We start from the raw sequence: 22,777 nt of genomic DNA on the forward strand, positions 1-22,777 counted from the left end.
ATATATTGCCCTCTATTAATCATAGACAGTAATATATTACACAGTGCCAGTCCATGGTAAGGACATATTACACTGTTAGCCTCTGATAGTGGAATGCTACAATGTGCCTGCTCATAGTACTAAAATATCACAGTGTTTTCATCTAATACAAACATATTACTTTTTATATGAGATAGCAGGATGTTACACTGCACCTGTCTCTGATACGCAAATGTATGTGTAAAACCTCTTCCCATGCATGGATTCAAGATTTCTCTAGTGCAGCCCACACTCTCTGGAACTCCATCAATAGCCCTATTAGCCTTTCACCTACCTTTAGTCCTTAAACCCTCTCTTTTAAACTTTTCATCTGCCTAATTAGTTACCCATCACTAACTAGCCATCATTACACATTTCTCTCCCATTGTATGCGACTCTCCTCCACCACTTAGATTGCAAGCTCTATGGTCTCTGGTCCTCTCCTATCTCTGTGTCACTGTTTCTACTTGTATGCAGGTTTGTCATCTTCATTGTACAGCGCTGCATGATTGGTTGGTGCTATATAAATAGAGTTTATTAACACAACCAGCATATTACACTGAGCAAGTCTATCACATCACCCTATTACAAGGGTGCATTCTGATCCTTGATAGCAGTATTGTACAGTATGTCACAGCACCCAATGTTCCTATACTAACAACCATGTTTTCATACTTGAGATTTCAGAGGAGTTATTTAGAATGCTGCTGCTACTTTGGCATCTATACCAACGTGTACACGTAAGTGTAGCAGCAGAATGGATTGTACAATGTTGGATATTGGCAGAGCCTTGCACCTTGAGCGCTTCTAGCCATCTGTAACCTCATCTCTAAGCTCGGAAATATCCACGAGATGGAGCAACAGTAACTGGAAGTGTAATATTATTAATATTATTAATATTATTATTATTATTATTATTATTATTAAGAGAAGAAGTAACTTCCAATCACTGCAGGGAAGAGAGATCACCAGGAAGATCTCACTGTCCAGGTGGTACAAAGCTTTACCTTTGTCACTGCTCCAGATCAGTAATCCTCCACCTTTGACAGATCAGCAAATATCTGGCACTGAGCACAGACATAGCTCCACTTTTCTTTTATTCATTAAAATAATTCTGCACGGCATCTGCATGGATAAGGAAACTAAGGTGGTGAAATTTTTTGAACCATGGGAATCCTACATACAGACCCAGGCTCCTTCAATAAAGCGTCAGATTATGTGTATTTTTGAACATACCTCTTGGTATGCTTTGCGAACGTTAGAAATTGATTCCCCTGCGGTATAGATGATATGTGAGTAGAACATTTCTGACATTGGTAACAAGACGGTGTAATTATTTTTCTTTCTTCCATATTATCCATGTGTATTTTCACGTTTGTTTTTTGTTTTCTTTTTTTGTTAGATTTTACGTATGTTATTCTAAATATCTGTGTATTTTGTGTTAATGTATTTGTTGTAACCCTGATTGTTATTCTGTTATTAATGTTACTTATTGAAACATCTTTCAATAAAATGTTTTAATAAAAAAATAAATAATTCTGCACCACTCTGTGCACTTCTGGCTTTATCAGCAGTGCCAGGAAACTTGGAACTCCCCTGTCCCTCTACAATCCAATTGTCAGATGATCTGTCTCTTTATTTTTCTCATTGTATAAATAACTTAATTATTCACAGTGATCACAACCTGTCAGACACATTTACACAAAATTAGAACTGATCTTGAATGATAAGTGAAATGAAAATGAATCTCAAGTTTAGGATGAATGAGTTAAAGAAAAGGATGGCAATTTTTGACCTCTGTGTTGAGTGGTGGCTCCAAAGATGCCATCCAGACAATGGGCCTGATTTATTAAAGCTCTTCACGACTGGAGAAGATAGACTATCCTGGGAGAACCTGGGTGATCTAGTAAATCTGGAATACATCTAGCCCAGGATTGAAAACATTTAACAACTAAAAGCCAATGATTTTTAGGGAATATCTTCCAGGTCTGTTGGATCATCCAGGTTCTCCCATGATAGTCAATCTTCTCCAGTCTTGGAGTGCTTTAATAAATCAGGTCAATTGTTTTCTTGACCACACCTAAGGCCAGTGGTCCCCAACCTTTTGTAGCTCATGGACCACTAAATTTAAAGACTCCCAACCATGCATGTCACTCAAAGGGGAAAAACTTCCAGCAGAGTGATGTCATCATGCCAGAACCCGCCAATCTCCCATCACAGGTCCGAGTCTCTGGACACAACCCACCACCCTGAATGTGTGAACTTTCACCCACGGTCAGGAGAAGGACCCTGCTGGGGGCGCACCGGCAAAAGCCACGGACCACCGGTTGCTGGCCACTCCCTTCGGCTATAGGTCCCCTTAACCATAAAACTAGCATCTGGACAATGCAGACACAGGGCCAAATTAGATGAGGCTCCTGCTGCTGCGTAGCAATAAATACTCAACCACATCGGCCACGCTCCTTGATGGATTTTGGTTGGCTCTTTCACACAACAAATAGGAGACAGGGAACAAAGGTTCAGGCCTTATTGGATAATGGCTGTTTCTTTTCTTTATAATGATAGGTCACTGTGGCAGTGGTGCCATTGTAAAAGTGGTGAGCAGGCTAACTGGTATTGGAGAAGGTAGAATAGAAGCAAATTTGCATGCAGGGAAATCGGAATGAGCACTCACTGGGTGCCAATTAGATCATAGTGGTCCTATTGGTTGAAACATTTTAACAAGAAGTTGAGCAGTGTTTTTTTTTGGTAATCAAATCCGATGGCGGTGGAAGGAGATTATGAACCAAGCAGTGGGCTGTCAGGTGTACATGTGCAGGTGGCAAACTTAATGCTGTAACATCAACAATATATGTCACTGTAAACCTTTAAACTCATCATTTGAAGGAGCCTCCAATATAGGTGGAAAAAAATCTATAATATAAGTATAAAAACTTCTAAAAACAGCAAATTAAAGGCTTATTACTAAGAATGCTCATTAAGCAATATGTGTCCTGTCTGAATCTGAAAAAAATATTGGTTGTGTCACATGTCAAGGGATGCCAACGCAAAAGCACTTTGTATTCCATCCCAACACACAGACACACCAAGTCTGCATAATGATTAGAACGGGAGATACTTAACTTATAATACACCATCGTGCCAAACATTTGGAATACAACCAGAACACATTAATGTGAATTTTCTTTCTGCAGAACTCTAAAGCAGCAACAAATCAGCCAATCCAGCCAAGGAGTAATGTGCCAGTCCTTTGCTGCATAAAAACACATGGATAAGCACAGAATACAGAAGCAAGACACTTTGACTGATGAAATGATACAGATAATGACGCTGAACATGGTGGTCCAAGCAAATGGGCAAGACACACAGACATCAGATTTAAGGAAAACCACCCAGGAGATCTAAGAGGTCAAGAAAACCATTAACTAGTAATTCTCGTCAGGATTAAAACTGTCTTTCTGTTTTTTCCTGGAGACGTGTAATAAAGTTCCATAACTAAAAAAATACACTTCTTGTTCCACAAGTATATTACAAATAAAGGTCGGTCTGAGTGTTCCTGGTCCAAATCAGTCCATGTATTGAATTAGTCCAGGCACCTGATTACAGTTTGTATACCTAATCCTAATCTATTCCCAATAGGGATGCAGAAAGAAATAAAAATGTGCAAATCAACTGGTCAACCAGGTCCCTACCAAGAAGTCAATGCCTGCTCTACCAATAAGATTGTTTAAGGTTAATTATAACAACCCTAATAAGATAGTTCTGGGTCTGGGTATTCCTGAATAGGTGCTAAAACGGAAAAATGCCAGTCTGATTGTTGCCCAGTATGTATATAACTGTTACCTAATATGTATATAAAAATTCTCCAAAGGTGACCTTATTCTCCAATGACACCTTATAATGTTCAATTAGTGAACAATTCCAATCATTCTTCATAATATAAAACACCGACATCTAAATAAATCAGTTCATACATTCCTAATTATAAATGTCACAACTTAACAGTTCTTTGTCCAGGTTTTATCAGATGTCCTTCAACTAGCTAAAAGAACATGTCAGTCCAGGTGTCACTGAACAGGTAAATCACAGCTCTCTCACCATGCGACTCTGGATGTTCCTCATATATAAACAAGTCATACTGTACTCATAAACAGGTAAAATTCAGGTCTTTGACCAGGTGTATGTGGTTGTTCATCAACTAGTTACCAGAACAAGTCAGTCTAGGTGTTGCTGAACAGGTAAATTATATACCAGCCCAGGTGTTCCTTAGCTAATAACATTATCGTGTCAATCCAGGTGTTGCTGAAGACGTAAAGTATATCAATCATCCCAAGTCAGTATTTGTTTCTCAGATAGCTACCTGAAATCAGCACAGGTGTTCTTAAAAATGTAATGAAAAGCTTTCTGAAAAACTAATTCCAACACCTAACACTGACAACTAAAAAAGTCAGTCTGGGTGTAATACAGGTACCTGAACAAGTCAATCCAGGCATTTACACACCTATCCCTCCAGGTGTTCCTGAACACAGTTCTCTGACCACATTACTCTGGGTGTTCCTGAACACAGAGCTAACACAAGAGACCCGTACATCTTCTGCTACTTCTAAACAGAAAGAAAATACAGGAATTCCACACAAATCAGCTGGCTATAGCTGAACACGAGCAGGTCACACAGGTTCATGCAGGGCAGCTGGTTCTGAATATAGTGCACCTGACTGGTGATCCAGAAGAATTCCTCCACTTTGGAAATGTATGGCCGGAAGAAGATGAAGAGTGAGTGCTCATGATGACACCTGATTGGTGACCTCCAAGCTGGGTTCTGGCGCCACCCAGAGGACTCTATAGAGTTAAAAAAACAGTGGTGACCTACAGAACTCTAAGTAATGTTTACATTGCACACTTATTGCTACCGATCTTTTCTATTTATTCATCTAAAAGAGTCTATGTATGACCTCTTCTTAAAAACTGCCTGACCAGAATACTGAACAAAGTTCTCATTTATTGGAAAAATAATTGAATTCCAACATTTCTTTTCATTACCACGTGGTAAAAACACCTCTTTCCACAACATTACCAATAGGCATAGGTTTGTAATTTTTTTTTGGTGGGCTATTTGCAGTATATTGTGGACCTGGTTCACCTCTGGCACTGGATGCTTGAGTGACACTTGAGATGGAGAAGGACGTAGGTTGTTGCTGTCTACACATCCAAAGCATTTCCAGATCAGTTTCTGAAAAATGGCAATCAATCTCAGCAACAAAGGCAACGTGTTCCAGTCATCTAAAGTCACCTGAAGTTACTGAATTTTTGGTGTTACTATTGTATTATTAGGGTTTCACTGGTATCACCATGAAGGAAATAATGGAAGCAGTTGACCACTGATATATTATATAGCTAACTGCCACCCCTAAGTGGCTCGCTGCTTGGCCTGAAACAATACTAGACTAAGTTTTAGTGGGTGACCCTTATTATCTAAAGTACCCAACGCATATTGTTTTGATGATAGTGGTAAAATAAGTAGGGAATCACTTCTGCACAAGTAATAATGTACAGTGAAAAGAAGCTGACACAGGATAAAACCAACAGATCCTAATAATGAAGATATCAAGGTTTTTTTTTTAACGCGCAAAGTTTTGCCCAGGACGAAACTGGCAAAATTTAGCTAATTTATCATTTTTAATAAATATTCCCTTAGGAAACATTTCAGAAACATTTTTTTGTACAAAAAAATTAATGCAAAGCTCACGTTGTCATTGCTGTCTTCATGATTTCATGAGTAGGATCTCAGTGTAGAAAACATAAATATGTAAATATTTGCTATGCTCTAGGTAACATCTGAAAATGTCAATTACTCTTATGAAGAACCAATAAAATGTACCTTTAGTCTGGAATTTCTCCTGAAAAATAGAAGTGTTTTCTGGCATCTGAGTGTGTCTAGGCACTCCTGTACATTCAGTACATTCTCATGTATCTTCAGTGTGAAATCATCTAAGACATTGTTACCTCACTAGATTCGACTATGATTTGTACTGTTCACAATTCTCTTTGTTTGGAGACCATGGTACCTGCCTTGCCTCTACCATCACCGCTATCTTCACATAAGGACACAGTGCATATCAAGGCATAGTAAGTCAATAATGGGGAAAGATCAGCTGTAGGGAATTTATGGGGAATTTTAGGCACTAGCCTTTGTGCTCTGCCTACATTTTTTGGGCAGTCTTCAGAGTTGTATTTCTCATTATTGGTGCAAAATTAATGGCCATCATCAGCTTTGTAGAGGACACTAATGTAAGCATGTGTGAATCTAAATCCTTCCACAAAGTAACTTCCTTACAGGAGTAAGAACCCATTTGGCTCAGTACACTCCTGTAACAATACAGGTACAGTACCGCAATGTGTTGTAATGCACATTACTTGCATTGGCGTGCTGTGGTGCCATATATTGTAAGTGGTACCCAATTCACCTGACATGTCATGTCATGATCAGGATCTTATACTACTTGCAATTACAACTAAATACATAGTTTTAAAGAACACATAATGGCGATCAAGGGGGTTTTATTTATGTTTGCTTCAGCTTTAAATTCTAGCACCTTTCCCATACAATACACCAATACCCCCTCTAGCTGATCCCCCAGTATTTACATAAACCAATTTAACTCCCTAAATACTCACCAAAATCTGTTGCCACATTACAAGCAAAGTCTTTTATATTCTGATCTGCAGAGTGGGAAGGTCTTTCACATGCCTACATTTCACCCTGACATTGACACTTTCCATTGGGTCCATACACAAGATTCCAGTGGCTGCATGGTAACATCACAACAAGGGCAAGACCTGTAAGCAGAGTCTAGAACTGCCAAGGTGGGTCTTTACACTAGAGAGTATCATGGAATGAGACTGAGGTAGGGATAAGAAAGGATTTTTCCTTGAATCGTGGATTGGTGGTTGGGAGGTTCAAAGTGCTTTCAATCTTTCCTGTGGTTTTGGCATTCCAAAACTACAAAAATGTATAAAGCAAAAACTAATTGGAAAGTTCCTACCTTTTTTATTTCCCTCCTTTCTCATACCATAGAAAAAATAACTTTATTGTCTGACCCTAGAAAGTTGGTAAATCTAAAAATTTAGAAATTGTGGTTGGACTTGATGGACATTTTTTCCCCAATTTTGAATGTAACAAAAATTTAAAGTGAGAGGTGTCTGTGATACATCATTATATTGTTATAAAAAGACGGAGAGAAGTCATGAGACCTGAGGCAAGAAAATATGTAAATGAGGCGATGTAACTGAGAATCTATGGAAGCTTCCAAGAATAGAAATGACACCAACAAAAACCACACTTTCACTGATAGATGAGAATATTTGTTTCCTATACTGTCTGCTGAGTATATGAGGTCAGGTAGTTAACGGACAGCAGCAGTTGGACTTTTGGACTCTTCCAAGTTACCAAAACTCCCGGCTACATCAGGGCAAACTTTTTGACTCAGGGACCACAAAGAGTTTTGAAGTTTGACAAATGGGCCGGGCCAGTATCAGATGGATGGAGAGTGTTTGTATACCTGTTATAAGTTAAATGTAAAAGTTTTTATCTAAAAGTAAAAGAAAACTTTTGTACTAATATTTGATGGCCAGATAGTGTAAAGCCAGGGCAAACTTTTTAAAGATAAATATGTGGAAGTAATAAACTATCTTATAACCGTGATCATACAGATAACAAATATTAGGCAGCTTTAACCAGATCATGAATAAGAAAATAAGAAAATCAATGGTGCCCTACCACTGAAGAACCTAACTGACCTAAAACTTTGCGGAATTTTTGAAATATATTTATTGCATTAGGAGAATAATTGTGTTTGTGAATTGAGATTGCATTTCAGCATACGTAGAAATATAGAGATCAACACCAAGAAGAACAGAGCACAAACAAATAAGATATGCAAAAAGTCAATAAGGCAATTTGACAAAGAAGTGGCAACCATATAACGTAATTCTACTTTGTTCACCTTTTTTCCCCAATCACTATTTTTCAAATTTCAGATTTATATAAGGCCTGAATCACCATAGCCTAATTGACTACAGCTAGCATTTTATCCTGATAGAATAACTGATGATTTTTCTTACCCAGGATTGTCAAATTTAAAAATGCCGATCAGTGGTCATAGGCTTATGTTGCAGTTGTTATTTTAACTTTTGACCCAATCAGGCACCACGTATCTCCATTGAGGCTTATGGTGATCTAAACGTTCAGTGTGGCACTCTCAGGTGAACAATATAGTGGTGTTCATTAAATTAGCAACTTTTTTAGCTGATTGCTATTCTACAAATGGAGTGAGCAGACAGAAAAATTGGGTAAATGTCTGGGTTTCTGGATTTTGTGATCTGTATGTTAGATAATAGTTACTACGGTATCTCCACCTTTAGAACCAGAACTGTTTAACTGTTTAGTGAGGTTGTGAAGGATTTACGGTAAGAGGCTCTATAAATATCTTGCCATGCTGGGCATCCATCAAACCTCAATGAGCATGGTGACTGAGCGTGACTGGGTGTCATATGACCGGGTCCTTTTAACATTTATGTCTGGTGCTCTTTTTAGAATGCTGAAGCATGGAGTACAAATACAAATCACAGTGCGGGGCATCATTAAGTGTGGTGGTTGTTTTTTAATTTTACATATTTTTTATATGGCTGCACCACAATAAGCCTCTAAATCTTCTTCTAAACTGGTTAGACTTTCTTTTCATGGAAGATGTCATTGCTGGCCTCCCTCTAAAATACCTATTACCCCTTTGTATGCTGATCCTAGTATTAGTTTAACCTTACTTATTACCTGTCTAATCGCGCTGGGTATCTGTCAAAAAGCTGAGCGGCAATTCTGGCTTTTGCTGTGCATGCTGGGAATAAATAAACTCCTGTGCGGGCGTTACGTCATCCCAGCATGGCCAAGCCCTAAGACGGACAGGCAAATACTCATGGGTTTTATTCCGCTTTAATCAGAAAATCCTCTTCTGTGCCCCCTTTTTGTGTACTGATACATGATTTTCTTGATGGCTTTGTCCATATCTGTCCCCCAATCCTCTGTCCAATATGACATTTAATGGCCACTCACTGGACACTGAATCACAGTTGGCTGAGCCAATGAATGAATCAGGTCCAAGAAAAAGGGTACAAAACAAAATATTTTGGATAATAAGGGTAACGGATATATTTGTCAACTTCCCCCACCTACAAAGAAAATGGCACCAAAAATTGTTTTTTTTTTGTATATACCACAATTAAATATAGATAAAATTCAAAAGACAAAACCATATCATCCCTTTCTACTATATGGCTATGGTCGCTATCACTAAAGGGTAATACCATATAATTTCTTCTAGGGAATTCTGCAGCTCTTTTTAAGGCACTAACAATTATAATTAAATCTTTGTCTTTAAAATTTTGTCTTTACAAGCAATAATCTTTTTGAATACAAGGTTGTTCTGTTGTTTATGGGTAATACAATACATATTCCTTATTTTAGGTGACGATTATAGTCACAAAGATGTAGTATTTGTTAGATACATATACATTGTGAAGAAATTCATATACATCATTTATCTTAGTTATTATTGGTCTGATGAAGCAGAGAAGACTCTGTGAAAAGCGATACCAAGGGAAACCACTCAATTTTTGATAACTATGTACAACAAATACTATGTACTTACCTGTCTCACCTGTATTGAGATTTTTAACTTTTCACATATTTAAACTGTTTGATGTTTTTGATGTTTTTTCAGGTGTAACTTAATAAACTTTTGAATTTTAACAGTATTTATTTGTGATATATACAAAAAACAATGGGTCCTATCCCCCTCCTGTGTCATTGTTTAAATCTGTTTGCAACTCTATTTATTGTACAGCGCTGTGTAATATGTTGGCGCTATATAAATCCTGTTCATTAATAGTAATAATTGTGATCCCTACTTTTAACCCCAGCCTAAAATACAAAATTCTAAAATTAAAATGAAAAGTTCACTTTAAAGACCTTTAAGGTCAGAGACCTAGAATAGCTATACAGAAGAATACCAATAAAAGTCAGAAAGCGACATGACGTGGTGTGTAATACTGTATATGTGCATTTTATAAACACATGATAATAAGTTACATGAGGTGGTATGTATGTAGTATTTGCACAGCTTATGGAAACACGTTTTGTGTCCACGGGAAAATCAAGGACCACCAGCACTATTATCAATAATAATAGAGAATAATATATAATAAAAAAAAGAGGAGACAAGATAAAAAGAGTCTTACATTTCTGCATATAGAGGCTTCTAGTCACCGGACAGCAAGAATTCCTGCAGGGGAAAAACAATTGCAATTAGACACACCGACATATACGACATATACCGACATCATATCGTACTGCCATGATTACAAATCTAATATATAAGTACTGAAATGTAAGAAACATAGTAATGTCCATCTTATTTTCTAAAGGTGTACTTCATCCAAATGAATACTTATTCCATGGAAGACTTTGTAGAACTATTACATACTGAAGTCTCTGCTTTTCTATTATAAATGTATCTCCTAGGAATTTGTAAGTAAGGCCAAAACATACCCGATCAAAATATGTCTGGAAACTCTACCTATTATGTATGTTTGGAGCTAAAGGCTCCGGCTTACTCAGCAAAGTATTAAGTCAGAGGGGGAAATTAGGGCTATCCAAAAAGTCACTTGACCACCCTCCTGTGGACTGAAAGTCCTATCATGATAAGCACCATGAAAAAGCACAGGCGTGCCCCATTCTGTCCATGCAAAGATTGCTAACATGTGCCTAAGATTCTGCTGTCCCTGAGCCATTGTTTCACAATCCCGGCCCGACCCTGGCATTGTCATCTTGGAATATGCCCATGCCATCAGGAAAAAAAAAAATAATTGAGGGAAAAATCTTGTCATTCAGTATATTCAGGAAACTGACCTAATTTTTTGGGCACATAACATTGCTGAATCAGACCTAACCGAATGAAGGAAAGTCAGAACATAACACTGCCCCCACAGGCACCCCAAATTATAACACTGCCCCCACAGACACCCCAGATCACAACACTGCCCCCACAGGCACCCCAAAATATAACACTGCCCCCACAGGTACCCCAGATCTTAACACTGAACCCACAGGCACCCCAAATCACAATGCTGCCCCCACAGGCACCCCAGATCACAACACTGCCCCCACAGACACCCCAAATCACAACACTGCCCCCACAGGCACCCCAGATCATAACACTGCCCCCAAAGGCACCCCAAATCACAACACTGGCCCCACAGGCACCCCAGATCATAACACTGGCCCCACAGGCACCCCAAATCAAAACACACCCCAAATCACTACACTGCCCCCACAGGCCCCCAGGATCATAACACTGTCCCCAAAGGAACCCCAGATCATAACACTGCCCCCACAGGCTTAAAGACTATTTTTTGGCTAACCAGTGTATGTACAAAGGTTATCCATTTATTTAAATGGTGCTGGTTCAAATCTGTGTGAGGTGTAGAGTGTGCTCGCCATGTTCATTCGATATGTCCATTCAAGGTGTGCTGAAGGGCCTTTAAGTGACAATGGCCCAAAAAATGTATATTTGTTGGACGCTTGTCCAATTTACTGAATACAAACAGTTTGCAGACAAGTGCTGTCCTTGGGTATCCTTATATACGGCCTTAATCTGCTGGTGACACAGCCAGTCCTACTGAATAAGACATTTGGGCACAGCACTTTTGACGCCACACTTGGCTAAGCGATAGCTTTTCAGGAGAACTTTTTGCCCAAGGCAGGGAATGATTGCGGAGAGATGGGGGAGAATATGAACTAAACACAGAGGCTCACAAAACGCTTTCATGTCAGCAGATATTACCATAAAGCATCCCAGGAGGGACAATTACAGGGAATGTTACAAGCCACCAGCTTCCTGCTGTCACAAGGAGCAGTGAAGGGTGAGAATGTGGCTTTGAAATTGAAGCTTTGCAAGTACACAGCGGCCTCACCCCCTGATCAGCCCTGAGAAAAGGCCCCTTTGTACATACAGGGGCCCCTGGAGCGCTGCACAGCCACAGACTGCAGGAAAGAAGAGGTGATCAACTATGCTCTGGGTTTATTAACAGCTTTTATATTTAAGAGAATCTGTCATTTGGAAGCATTTTATTCACCACACTGTGATGTGTTGACAAACATTTAGGGGCCATAAATTGACCCTAAACACAGTTTGGCTAGTGCACAATGACACATTGCACGGTAGGGCATTGCCAGGGGTGTTGGGGTACCATTTCCAATATACAGAGCCAGAGATCATCAAGGAAAGTACTGTATATTACTGGAGAGCACTAAAATAGCCCTTTAATGCGCACCTGCATACGGAATATGCACATCAGTGTTCTCCCCAGACCCTTATAGTTGGGCGAACCACTCAGCAATTTTTAGTAACCACCCGGCTGTTTTTGGGTAGTTACAGCAAAGGTAGGTAACAATAAAGGAGGTGCCGCCCACCTACGGCTTCTACCCACCCAGCCTAAAAACAATTTTGGGAAGAATACTGCACAATACATATTCCTACCAAGCATGAAAATGAGCCCTCACTTACATCTCTAGCTGCTTTTATTGTGAATTCGTTCATTCTGCAAGATCTTCAGGAATACAACCAACAGTATTTGGTGGTTGTTTACAGTGGAGGGCATTTTGTGCACATGCAAACCAAACGTACCAGCAAAAATAATATAAGAATAGAGAGGGGGGTATCTGCACCATATAGCCCATAGACTATCATAAAAGAAACCTGGGTGATCCAACAAACCTAGAATAGATCTGGGACAGGATTGAAAACATTTGCCAAATACAGCCCCCCCATGTCCTACCGTGCCCCCCTTTCAATCATCACATTTGGGTGTTACCTAGGTCTGCTTGCATTTACTACATGCAATGTATAAAGCACAGGGCAAAAATGTCAGCCCTGTGAGTTTAGTTCCACATTAAACTAAATAATTGGCAAATATCAATCTTTTAGATAGTGATTGGTATACAATTATTTTTTATGCAATATTTAGACAATACAATTATTAAAAAAATCCAGTAGTGTTGCTGCATTCCTTTTTTTCTGAGGGTTTACGGTAAATCATATCAATTTTATATGACTTTTCCTTTACTACAAGCTTGCATTTTTCAAACTTACCACCAGATGGAACTCTATATACGCATAAACCATAACACTGCCAGGATTCTTCCATTCACATGGGTTAACATGGAATTATCAGCAAAATCAAAAATCACGGATGATGCAGTCTGGCACTAACATAAACACAGCATGTCACACTTGTTTTATTTTCTGTTGATCCTGCAACTGATCTGTTACTTTTCCCCTTTCTTTACCAAGGTGACAACTCTGTTGTGCTGTGCTATCAGGCAAGAGCGTTGTCACCCCGTTGATAGTAACTTTAGAAGGAGTTAAGGTATGCAATGTTAAATCCTAACAATAAACAACAAACCCAACCATAACTCAGATGAAGGAGAAGCAAGCTGGCCACAGGGGGAAAACATATTTTGCTTACACCCCTTCCCTCTGAACATAAACAGGCATTTAAGGGATTGCCCCATTGCAAAGGGTTTGCAGGGGTTGGAGTTCAGCTCTGAAATCTCTTAAATAAAACATCAGCCGCACAGAGAGTAAAAGATAAAGATAAACATTGCAAAAAGCAGCAGTAAAGCAAAACCTTTGTGTAGGAAGCAGAGACTGAATATGTAACAAATAATTAAAAAAAGTCTATATATCCATTTGTATCCAACTGACCACATTCCCAGTATTTCATATATGTATCCATGTACAGGTATTGGGAAGGGAATTCAAGCTTCATACTTTCTATACTTTGCACTGTTGATGGACAACAAAGCATCCGTTCTAGATGTTCCTTTGGTCCGGGTCATGATGGAATAAATAGCATGGTTCTACCACTGCCCTAAAATAAGGCCCAATCCTCTTATATCTGAATTTAGCTGGTATGTAAAGTTCTTATGTTCTAAGAAAATTCTACTGGGCTTTGTAGTGGTTCAGTGGAGGCTTTTTGGTTCCTTTGGTCCCACTATAACAAGTCCAGTTTTACTTTCCATGGGTGCATTTAATTGTTTAATGAGTATAGGTTTAATTTCACACCAAAATCCTCCCCCACTATTTACCTATAGACTGGTTGTAGGACCCAGAAGTCACCGGTAACCAAGGGCTGACCGAGGTCTCCCACACAGTCATACAATGAACGACATACCTGTGCACATTCCTCTGTGTATTAATAAGTAACGAGGGCTCAATGTTTACCTGCCCTGTCAGTCATGTGACCTGTGTGTCCCTATACCACGCTCACACACATCGGAGCCCGTTACCAACACTGAGAAACGTCAACTTTTAGCCGCACTATACAATCAGAGACTTTTCCTTTTGTTTTTTGTTTTTTGGACTCCCAAAATTAGGTTAATAATTAAAATAAATGCATGTTACAGTAGACGTTAAACCCAGGTTACATGTAAACTGGCCCATATGCTTTCTTTGGCCTAGGGTACAAGCAAAAATCCCTATTACTTACCTTATCCTCGGTGCCAGGGGCTTCCTTCTCTTCCTCATAGACAGGTCATCTGGAGGTTGCAGTCTCTGAGGTCATTGCATACAATGGAGGACCAATGAGGACACTGAGAGCCCATTAATAACCCAGAGGATTGCTGGGGCAGCAAATAAGGCAAGTAAAGGTGCTTTTTACTGGTACCTGGCAGTGAAGAAGCCAGTGGGCCCCTGTGCAGAACTGACTTGGGACCCTCCCATCAAAATGACTTAAAGCCCCTGTGGGGGCTCCCATTGACCGCACACTTTGTCCACCCATGACTCTAAGAAAAAACACACATTTAAACTTTGCAATTGTTAGGTAGCCCCACCGCATGGATAACATTTTTATTTCCCCAGAATTCAGCTTCAAAATTGAAAAGAAAAGCAGCTCAGACTGCAATATTCCCTATTTCATTACTGATGATGCCACCTGTAGTAATCTCAGTTCACCACAAGAGGTCCTCAGTATTTACTAGGAGTGCAGGATGTCATAGACCTGCCCCTGAGGGGCTGTCACCATACAGCCACACATAATATGATGCAGAATCCATCCTTCAGACATCATCAGTGTATTCTACATCATTAAGGACCTCTCATTGCTGGGAAAAGAAATAAAAAAGGACCCGCAGATCATGGGACCAGTCAGAAAAAATGTAAGCAGATATACAGCAGGGGGGGGAATGGGATCTAGTAGAAGGGATTATATTTATCAAGTCCTCCCTGGTAGAGGTACCCTTTGATGGTGGGGGCGAAATTAGTTCCCAAACAGTTCATGAAGCCTTTTAAGGGGCCCTGTCAGGTGTAAAGTGTGGCTACCTCAAGCCTTTCAGTCCCTATTTCTCTGGCAAAGTTCCAAGTGGTATCAAAGTTTGCCCCTATATTGGCAGGCATGTTATACCCCCTTTGCACACTATGCATGTGCCAGCCCATTGTTTACAGTGGTATATATATATATATTTATATATGTTGCATTGCATGTAAAATAAAGACAGTGCTTCAACGGCCCAAAGAAGTCAATAGCAGTGCATGCAGCAAATGCACCATACATGCATTTTGGAGACAACAGGCCATGTGACTTTAGCCAGGTTGCAATCAGAAAGTAACAGCGCCTACTCTCTAGGTCCAATTCAAGATATTAACACATACTAATACATGTATGGTTGAGGCCAAGCATCATAATGATGATCCAAAAGTTTAAACACAACCAAGAAGTTTCAAATCTTTGCCCAAGTAAAACAGCCTGATATTCAATCAGAAAGAAGCGACTGAAAGCAGGCAGGAGAATGTATGGATGTCCTTATCTCATAGGTATCACAGAATCTTGCTACAGCTCTGTCTTACCAATGAAAAAAGCAGTAATGGAGGGTGAATGGATTGATATGGTGTGGAGGACTATGTAGGTATATCAGCCGCTGAACAATCCTTTTACAGAACACAGAGTGCGAGGGACTTCCAGTACCCAATGATTGTTCATCTCCTACATCCAGTACATTGAAAATCAATCAAGTCATTTATCTAACAAACAGACAGTAAGTACATTTTTTCCGCTTGTGATCATCAATCAGTCTAATTGGCAAAGCAACCCACATGCTATAATTAAATTTCCTGATCGCATGAGTTGTGCAGCCTTCCTATAAAGATATAACAGACCACTAACAAGTTTTACCCCGGGGTCACCTTTTTTACGCATGAATTGCCAAAAACTGGCCCACATCTGTTACATCTATCAGAAACACCTTCCAGGCCTCAATACCAGATAGCGAGCTGGACAGGTGAGGGCCCTCCTATCGTGTAAAAGTGCCACCGCTGACCCCAATACCCCAGCACTGGACACTTTGTAATAGTGGGCATTGCCAGCACAGGCCCTGGCATCGTCCTCTGGCCTGAAAGAGGAATCACACGTACCAACAGTGTCACCTACGCTGCGAGAAGAAGGCCGAGCTGCAGGGAGCAATGACGGTGCCGGAGATGAAGGCAGAGAAGAGGAGGAGGCTCAAATCTTCTGCAATTTTGTGTTTTACAGAAAAGGACGGCTGGTGGAAATAGCATCAGTCGTCAGTCTGTTTACCAGATCCAGTCCCTGGTAACGCTGACACTGAGCACGGTCTCTGGAGGGCAGCGAAGACAACGCGTAGACGGCAACGTAGAGAGATATTTAAAGTGGCAGAAGAATGGATGCTCTGTGGGGGCTACAAAAGGTGCATTGCAACCAAATCTTAAGATGAAGCCTTCCTCGGGGTATAAAGCTGAGAAAACAAAGCTAACCTCCCATTACAAAATATATGCTGGGGTATTTCACTCTTAGGGCATGTGCAGTTATACTTTTTAGTCCCATTAATACCTGTTGATCCTGCCAGCGATGCTCAATGAATGCAGCTTCCTGTGATTAGGTGCTGCTGCCCTTCTACTGAATTCAAAGCTGAGTTGTCACTCTCATGTAGGCTGTGTCTGCTTGTACTAAGTGGGAGGAGAAGATGTCGCAGGGGGTGTGGTATGCAGTATGTCAATCAGCACCTGGTCATACCTAGCCCCACCCACTTCCTTCTGGATTGTCATTATTTAAACCCTCCCACTAGGAGCTGCAGTGTCTGCGACGGGAAGATTGTGAGACACAAATGATGGGCGATTTGGCTCAGTCAGGGGAGGTATAAACCTTGTAAATAACAGATTAAGCAGATTTAGGAGTTGTCTGGGTTGTCATACAAGAGCCTTTAACTGTTCTATAACAGTAGCTGCTAACACCTTGTTGGTTGTGTTCTGGTAACACTCATTTATTGTGTGGCCTGGGTGTTCCTGATCCCACCCACACTTCAGTAATGTGGTGCAGGATTGTCAAAGTGCACTATAAAGCTAATGATGTCTGACCCTCTATTGCCCCGGGGTTTAATCTCCCCCCTGTACTATTCCTGCGCAGAGTTGTCAGAGTCATGCATGCATCCACAATGCTTTCACAATACATCCCACCATGCCTGTACTGAGTTCCCGGGTCTGTACACCTGCTGCTTGTTATGGGGGGTTCCTGCACTAAGATCCTGAGTCTGTACACCTGTTAAGCCCGAAGAGTTCCCACCATCCTTGTATGGTCTGTACACCTGCTGTACCTACTATGTGGGACTTCCACCACCACAGTGCAGAGTTTTTGGAGTGCCCATTATAAGGGGTTCTCACCATCCCTGTGCTGAGGCCCTAGGTATGAACACCCGCACAGGACACATAAATCATACACTAAAATGGGCAATTTATGCTACAACAAAAAAGTAACCTAACACAAAGTACAGCTTTAAGACAGACTGACCCTATAAATGAAGTGTGTGTATCGTTGACATGGACGGGCGCAGTACACCAGAAAGAAGCACTGTAGCTAGAGTCCCTCCAGCATTCTCCCCTGGCTCCGTCGCTGCTTAAAGTGATCTGTGTTTTCTCTACAGAGAGGACACATCTCTCCCTCATCACAGCGTCACTACAAACAAGACGTTCTGTGTTACCCAATGTTTACACACACAGGAACCTGGCTGAGGCACCGAACCGCACAATCACCCAGCGTGTTAAACACTCACAACACAAGCATAGTAACCGGTATGGACACAACGACCGCAATTCATTCCCAGGACACTAAATAAAACAATGTCACTCTTCTATAAGGATGGATGTACTTAGATTTCAGGTATAACATAGAGCATATTATAATATAAAATATATAGGGTATAAAATAAAGAATAATATATACATAGTATATTATATAATATATCATGTATATAGTATAGTATAACATACAGTATAGCATAATATATCACATATACAGTATAGCATAATATATCACGTATATAATATAGTATAGTATTATATATAGAGTATTATATACAGTATAGTATACCATATCATGTATATGGTATAGTATAATAAAATAATTTATGGAGTATAATATACAGTATAGCATACTATATAGAGTGTTATATACAGTATTATCTAATATATCATGTATATGGTATAGTATAAAATAAAATATATAGTATAATATATCACAAATATAGTTTAGTACAATAAAAAATATATAAATGTATAATAGGCATATATAAAGAGTAAAATATTCAGTATAGTATGTCATATACAGTATGATATAATAATAAATATGGACAGTATAATATACAGTATGGTATAATATAAAATATTTAGCCTATACAGTATAGAAAATTACAAGTTGTTGATAGCATAGTATAATATAGTATAGGATCATGTAGATTATTATGTATATACATAGATTATTATGCATTATGACATATAGTAGAGGGTAATATAAAATATGGAGGTCATAATATACAGTATAGTAAAATATATATTCTGTACAATGTATAATATATTACATAATGGATACAAAAGTGCATAATACATAACTGTATATTAAAATATAATATATTACAATATATAATATAGTGCCATATAAATATATAATACTATTATATATAATAGTATAATATAAAATATGTACGGGCCTATTAGGGCAGTGAACCTGACATTCACTAAAACATTCCCTGGTGGAGAATCAATTACTTCTATTGAAACACATGGACCCGGAAGATTCTTCACAAGGGAATGTTTATAAATTAGTGAATATCAGGTTCACTGTTTTATAAAGAGACCCTATAGTATTGTATAATATAAAATGTATATAGTGTATAGTAATATATAAAATGTATATTGTATATAGTATAATAAATATATAGGTACATTTTAGTATAATATAAAATTAATAAAATATATATAAGGTAAATTCTGACTTGTTGCCAAGGAATACTGTGAATTACCATGTATTTCATTGGGTTGTTTTTATGGTATGTGGAAATGTCAGTAGAGGCGGATCTGAAAGCCTAGTTTCCTAGCTGACTCCTAAATACCTCATTACAAGGGCAGAACCTACCCTTGTACACCTACCTATGCACTTGGCATTTACAACACCATGGCAACCAAACAGCCAGCCTGTAAGAACAACACCATTTACTACAAAGCAAACTTACTTTATGAGCTGTAATGTAAACAATGCAACATCCAATCAGATTTCAGTAAACTTAAGCTGCGTACACACTTCCAATTTTTATCGTTGGAAATGAACGACGAACAAACGACGAACGACCGATTGGCCAAAAATCGTTCGTAAAAAAAGTAACCAACGACGCCGACGAACGAGGATAGTCGTTGGAAATGAACGACCGGACCGGCGGATCGGATTGGAAGACAATCGTTGACCATCTATCTCTCACTTCCTGTGGTGCACGTCACTTCCTGTATCGTTCAAACGAGCGCATCTATCGTGTGTACAATATCTTTGAACGATCGTGTCGTTATCTGTATGTACAGGATCGGTGCCATACGATCGTTCGCAGATATCGTGCAGGATCGTTCGTCGTTCGTTTACCAACGATATTAATTGAAAGTGTGTACTCAGCTTTACAGTCTTATCAACTAATGAGTTCTGGTTGCCGTGGGTTACTGTACATGTTAACAAGGGAGTAAAAATTACGCACAGGCTCCGGCCTACCCCATACCTATGCTAAGTTAAATTATGCCATGTACGAAACGATTTTCCGAGTTATTGACTACATTATTACTACTTTACTATTATATTATTATTACTACTACATTATTACTACTACAAATTATAAATAAAGATGTAAAATGGAACTGTAGCCCATATAAGACCATCTGTCAGGTATTTTTTGCTGTCCCCGCTGCAAAGACCCACTTTATGGGCCTGATTTATTAAAGCTCTCCAAAGCTGGAGAGGATACAGTTTCATCAGTGAAGCTGGGTGACCCAGCAAACCTGGAATGGACTTCCTAAAAGTCATTTGCTATTTGTTAGCAAATGTTCTCAATGCTGAACCAGATTCGTTCAGGTTTGCCAGATCACCCAGCTTCACTGATGGAAGTGTATTTTCTCCAGCCTTGGAGAGCTTTCATAAATCAGACCCTATGTGTCCTAGTGACCACTGAGAAAGTGAAGAAAAAAAGAAAACTCTACAGTTGTCACCAGAACAGGAAAAAAGGGTAAATTTGAAAATGAGGACACTTGTTGTATGACTGTTTTCCTCTCACTTCCTGTTGTGTCTTTACGACAGGAAGTGAAGGAAAATCCCCACAATGGGACACAATCTGTCACACGTTACACAGGGAGTCACCATGGCCTCATGCAGGGTGCAGTGAACAGCTACAAGACTTGGACAAGGACCACAGTCCGAGAGGACTCTGGGACAGACACAGCTTGCCGTCTTCTGGTCCATCAATAAAGGGTCATACATTAAAATTTGGAGGAAGCCCGTCATGAGAAATTCTTGCAGGTCACTATTGTGGTCACCTCCTTCCACATCATACCCTCATATGCCTGTACCAAGGAGTAAGGGGATGTTTAGACACGTGTGACAACGGCACGGATAACTTCTGGATGTGTTATTTCAACTGCTATGTTTTGCAGGAGCAGCGAGGAGGAGATATTACCATGCACTGAGTTACATGATTGTGTGATACAAGGATCATGGGTCATCAGCAGTCCTTCAGACCACCATCTTAAGTCTATGGAAGTGATAAAGTGGCAGAGCACCAGGAGACGTACGAAGCTTCTAAAAATCCAAACTCCCTACAAAGGCCTGCTCGAAAAAAAAGGGGTTCACACCCTTTACATTTCAGTGATATTCAGGGCTTTGGGATGGTTCTGTACTGGCTGGTGGCGGTGTACCAAAGGCCTTGGAGTAACCACTTGTCTATTTGAGGTTGTGATTAATGGTAACAGCTCAGGGAACAGTTCACATGGAGGAGACTGGGTGAAACAAGGAACGCATTCCCATGGAGGAGATAAAGTGAAGGAAGCAACTAGGGGGAACACAGCCAGGTTCACATGGAGGAAAGAAAATGAATGAGGCAACACAAAGAATTTAGTCATATCCACATGGAGGAAAGTTAAGGGAGCAACACAGGAAACATAGCCAGGTCCAAATGGAGAAGGAAGGGTGAAGGTGCAGTGTAGGGAATACAGCCATGGTTCACATGGGGGACAGAGAATGAATGCAGCATCACAGGGAACACATTTACATCCACATGGAGGGTAGAAAGTAAAGGAAACAGCACAGTGAGCACAGCCACAGTCTACTTGGAGTAGAGAAAGCAAAATATATTAACCTACAAGCTCATACACCTGCAGATCTTCTGACAATTATGAGATCCAAACACAACAGTATTCTCTAAGGCCCCAAACCAAAGCAGGTGCCAACAGAGAGCAAAGAGGCCTGATAGATAATCCCATCAATCCGCTGCTGCTCCCTCACTGTCCAATCACAGGTTGTAAAGTGACCTAATTGTAAACCTAATTGAACCTGCAGAAAAGGAAAGATTACTGATACAGCAGGGATGTGAAAATCTCAGGACTGGATGGAAAGGCATATACATTCCAAAGATTCCAGTCCATGCTGCCCACCCATATGTTAATATATGGTGAGTGTTGGACTACAAAGCTTCCTCCTGTCATCCCAGGTGACACTGTTCTGCAGCACTCCCCACTCAGGGAACCACAAGTGCCACACATGACATTGTCAATACACTGTCCGGAGCGGGTGACTCTGGTAGAAGACACAAAACGCTGACTATGGAGATCACAGACAGATCAATACCCAGCACAGCAGAAAAAGCTTGGTGTCGGCATGTTCAGCACTGCTGTCTGACTCTGGCTAGCTTCCAAAAAAAAAAGTGAATAAAATACACATTTCAGCAATGAAAGAGAAATAAAGTCAAGTGAAAAAATGGCTACCCAGTGAACGTCGAGCCAACATTTTATATTTATCTGGAATGGAGACGGTGTGGTCACAGGGACAGGAAATGATAATAAATCTCCCCAATGATGTTCCAAGCCTTCAATATTCTATAGGACAGATGGAGTTACCCTTAAAGACGCACATCTCTGCTTTGGTCTCCAGCACCGGGGGGCAGCCTCAGATATGACTGATGATACCAATCCATTCCTTTTAATAATTTACTGATTGAATGGTGCCGCAGATCTATTCATGCCAGCTACACCATGGAGGGTGGATTGTGGATCAGCAGGAATGGACGCAGCGTCCTGCTTACTGAACATTGCTCAGGAGATGGAAAAGGATTACCGTC

General features: G+C 39.9%; 1 protein-coding gene across 4 annotated transcripts in view; it reads right to left on the minus strand.

Moving 5' to 3' along the window:
* The window catches only part of MAPRE3 (microtubule associated protein RP/EB family member 3), a 47,916-nt gene that overhangs the window by 16,147 nt on the left and 8,992 nt on the right, over positions 1-22,777 (minus strand). Inside the window, exons 1-3 of one of the 4 annotated variants that reach the window (XM_072407297.1) lie at positions 16,539-16,725; positions 10,309-10,352; positions 4,730-4,857 (exon numbers count right to left, since the gene is read on the minus strand). In XM_072407297.1, coding sequence (XP_072263398.1) covers positions 4,730-4,803 — 74 coding nt within the window. In that variant the 5' untranslated portion in view covers positions 4,804-4,857; positions 10,309-10,352; positions 16,539-16,725. Of the gene's footprint in view, positions 1-4,729; positions 4,858-10,308; positions 10,353-16,538; positions 16,726-22,777 lie in introns of those variants that run through there. The other 3 variants (XM_072407298.1, XM_072407300.1, XM_072407299.1) reach the window with 3 other exon arrangements.

This window comes from Pyxicephalus adspersus, chromosome 4 (assembly GCF_032062135.1).
Source record: "Pyxicephalus adspersus chromosome 4, UCB_Pads_2.0, whole genome shotgun sequence".
Taxonomy (NCBI): Eukaryota; Metazoa; Chordata; class Amphibia; order Anura; family Pyxicephalidae; genus Pyxicephalus; species Pyxicephalus adspersus.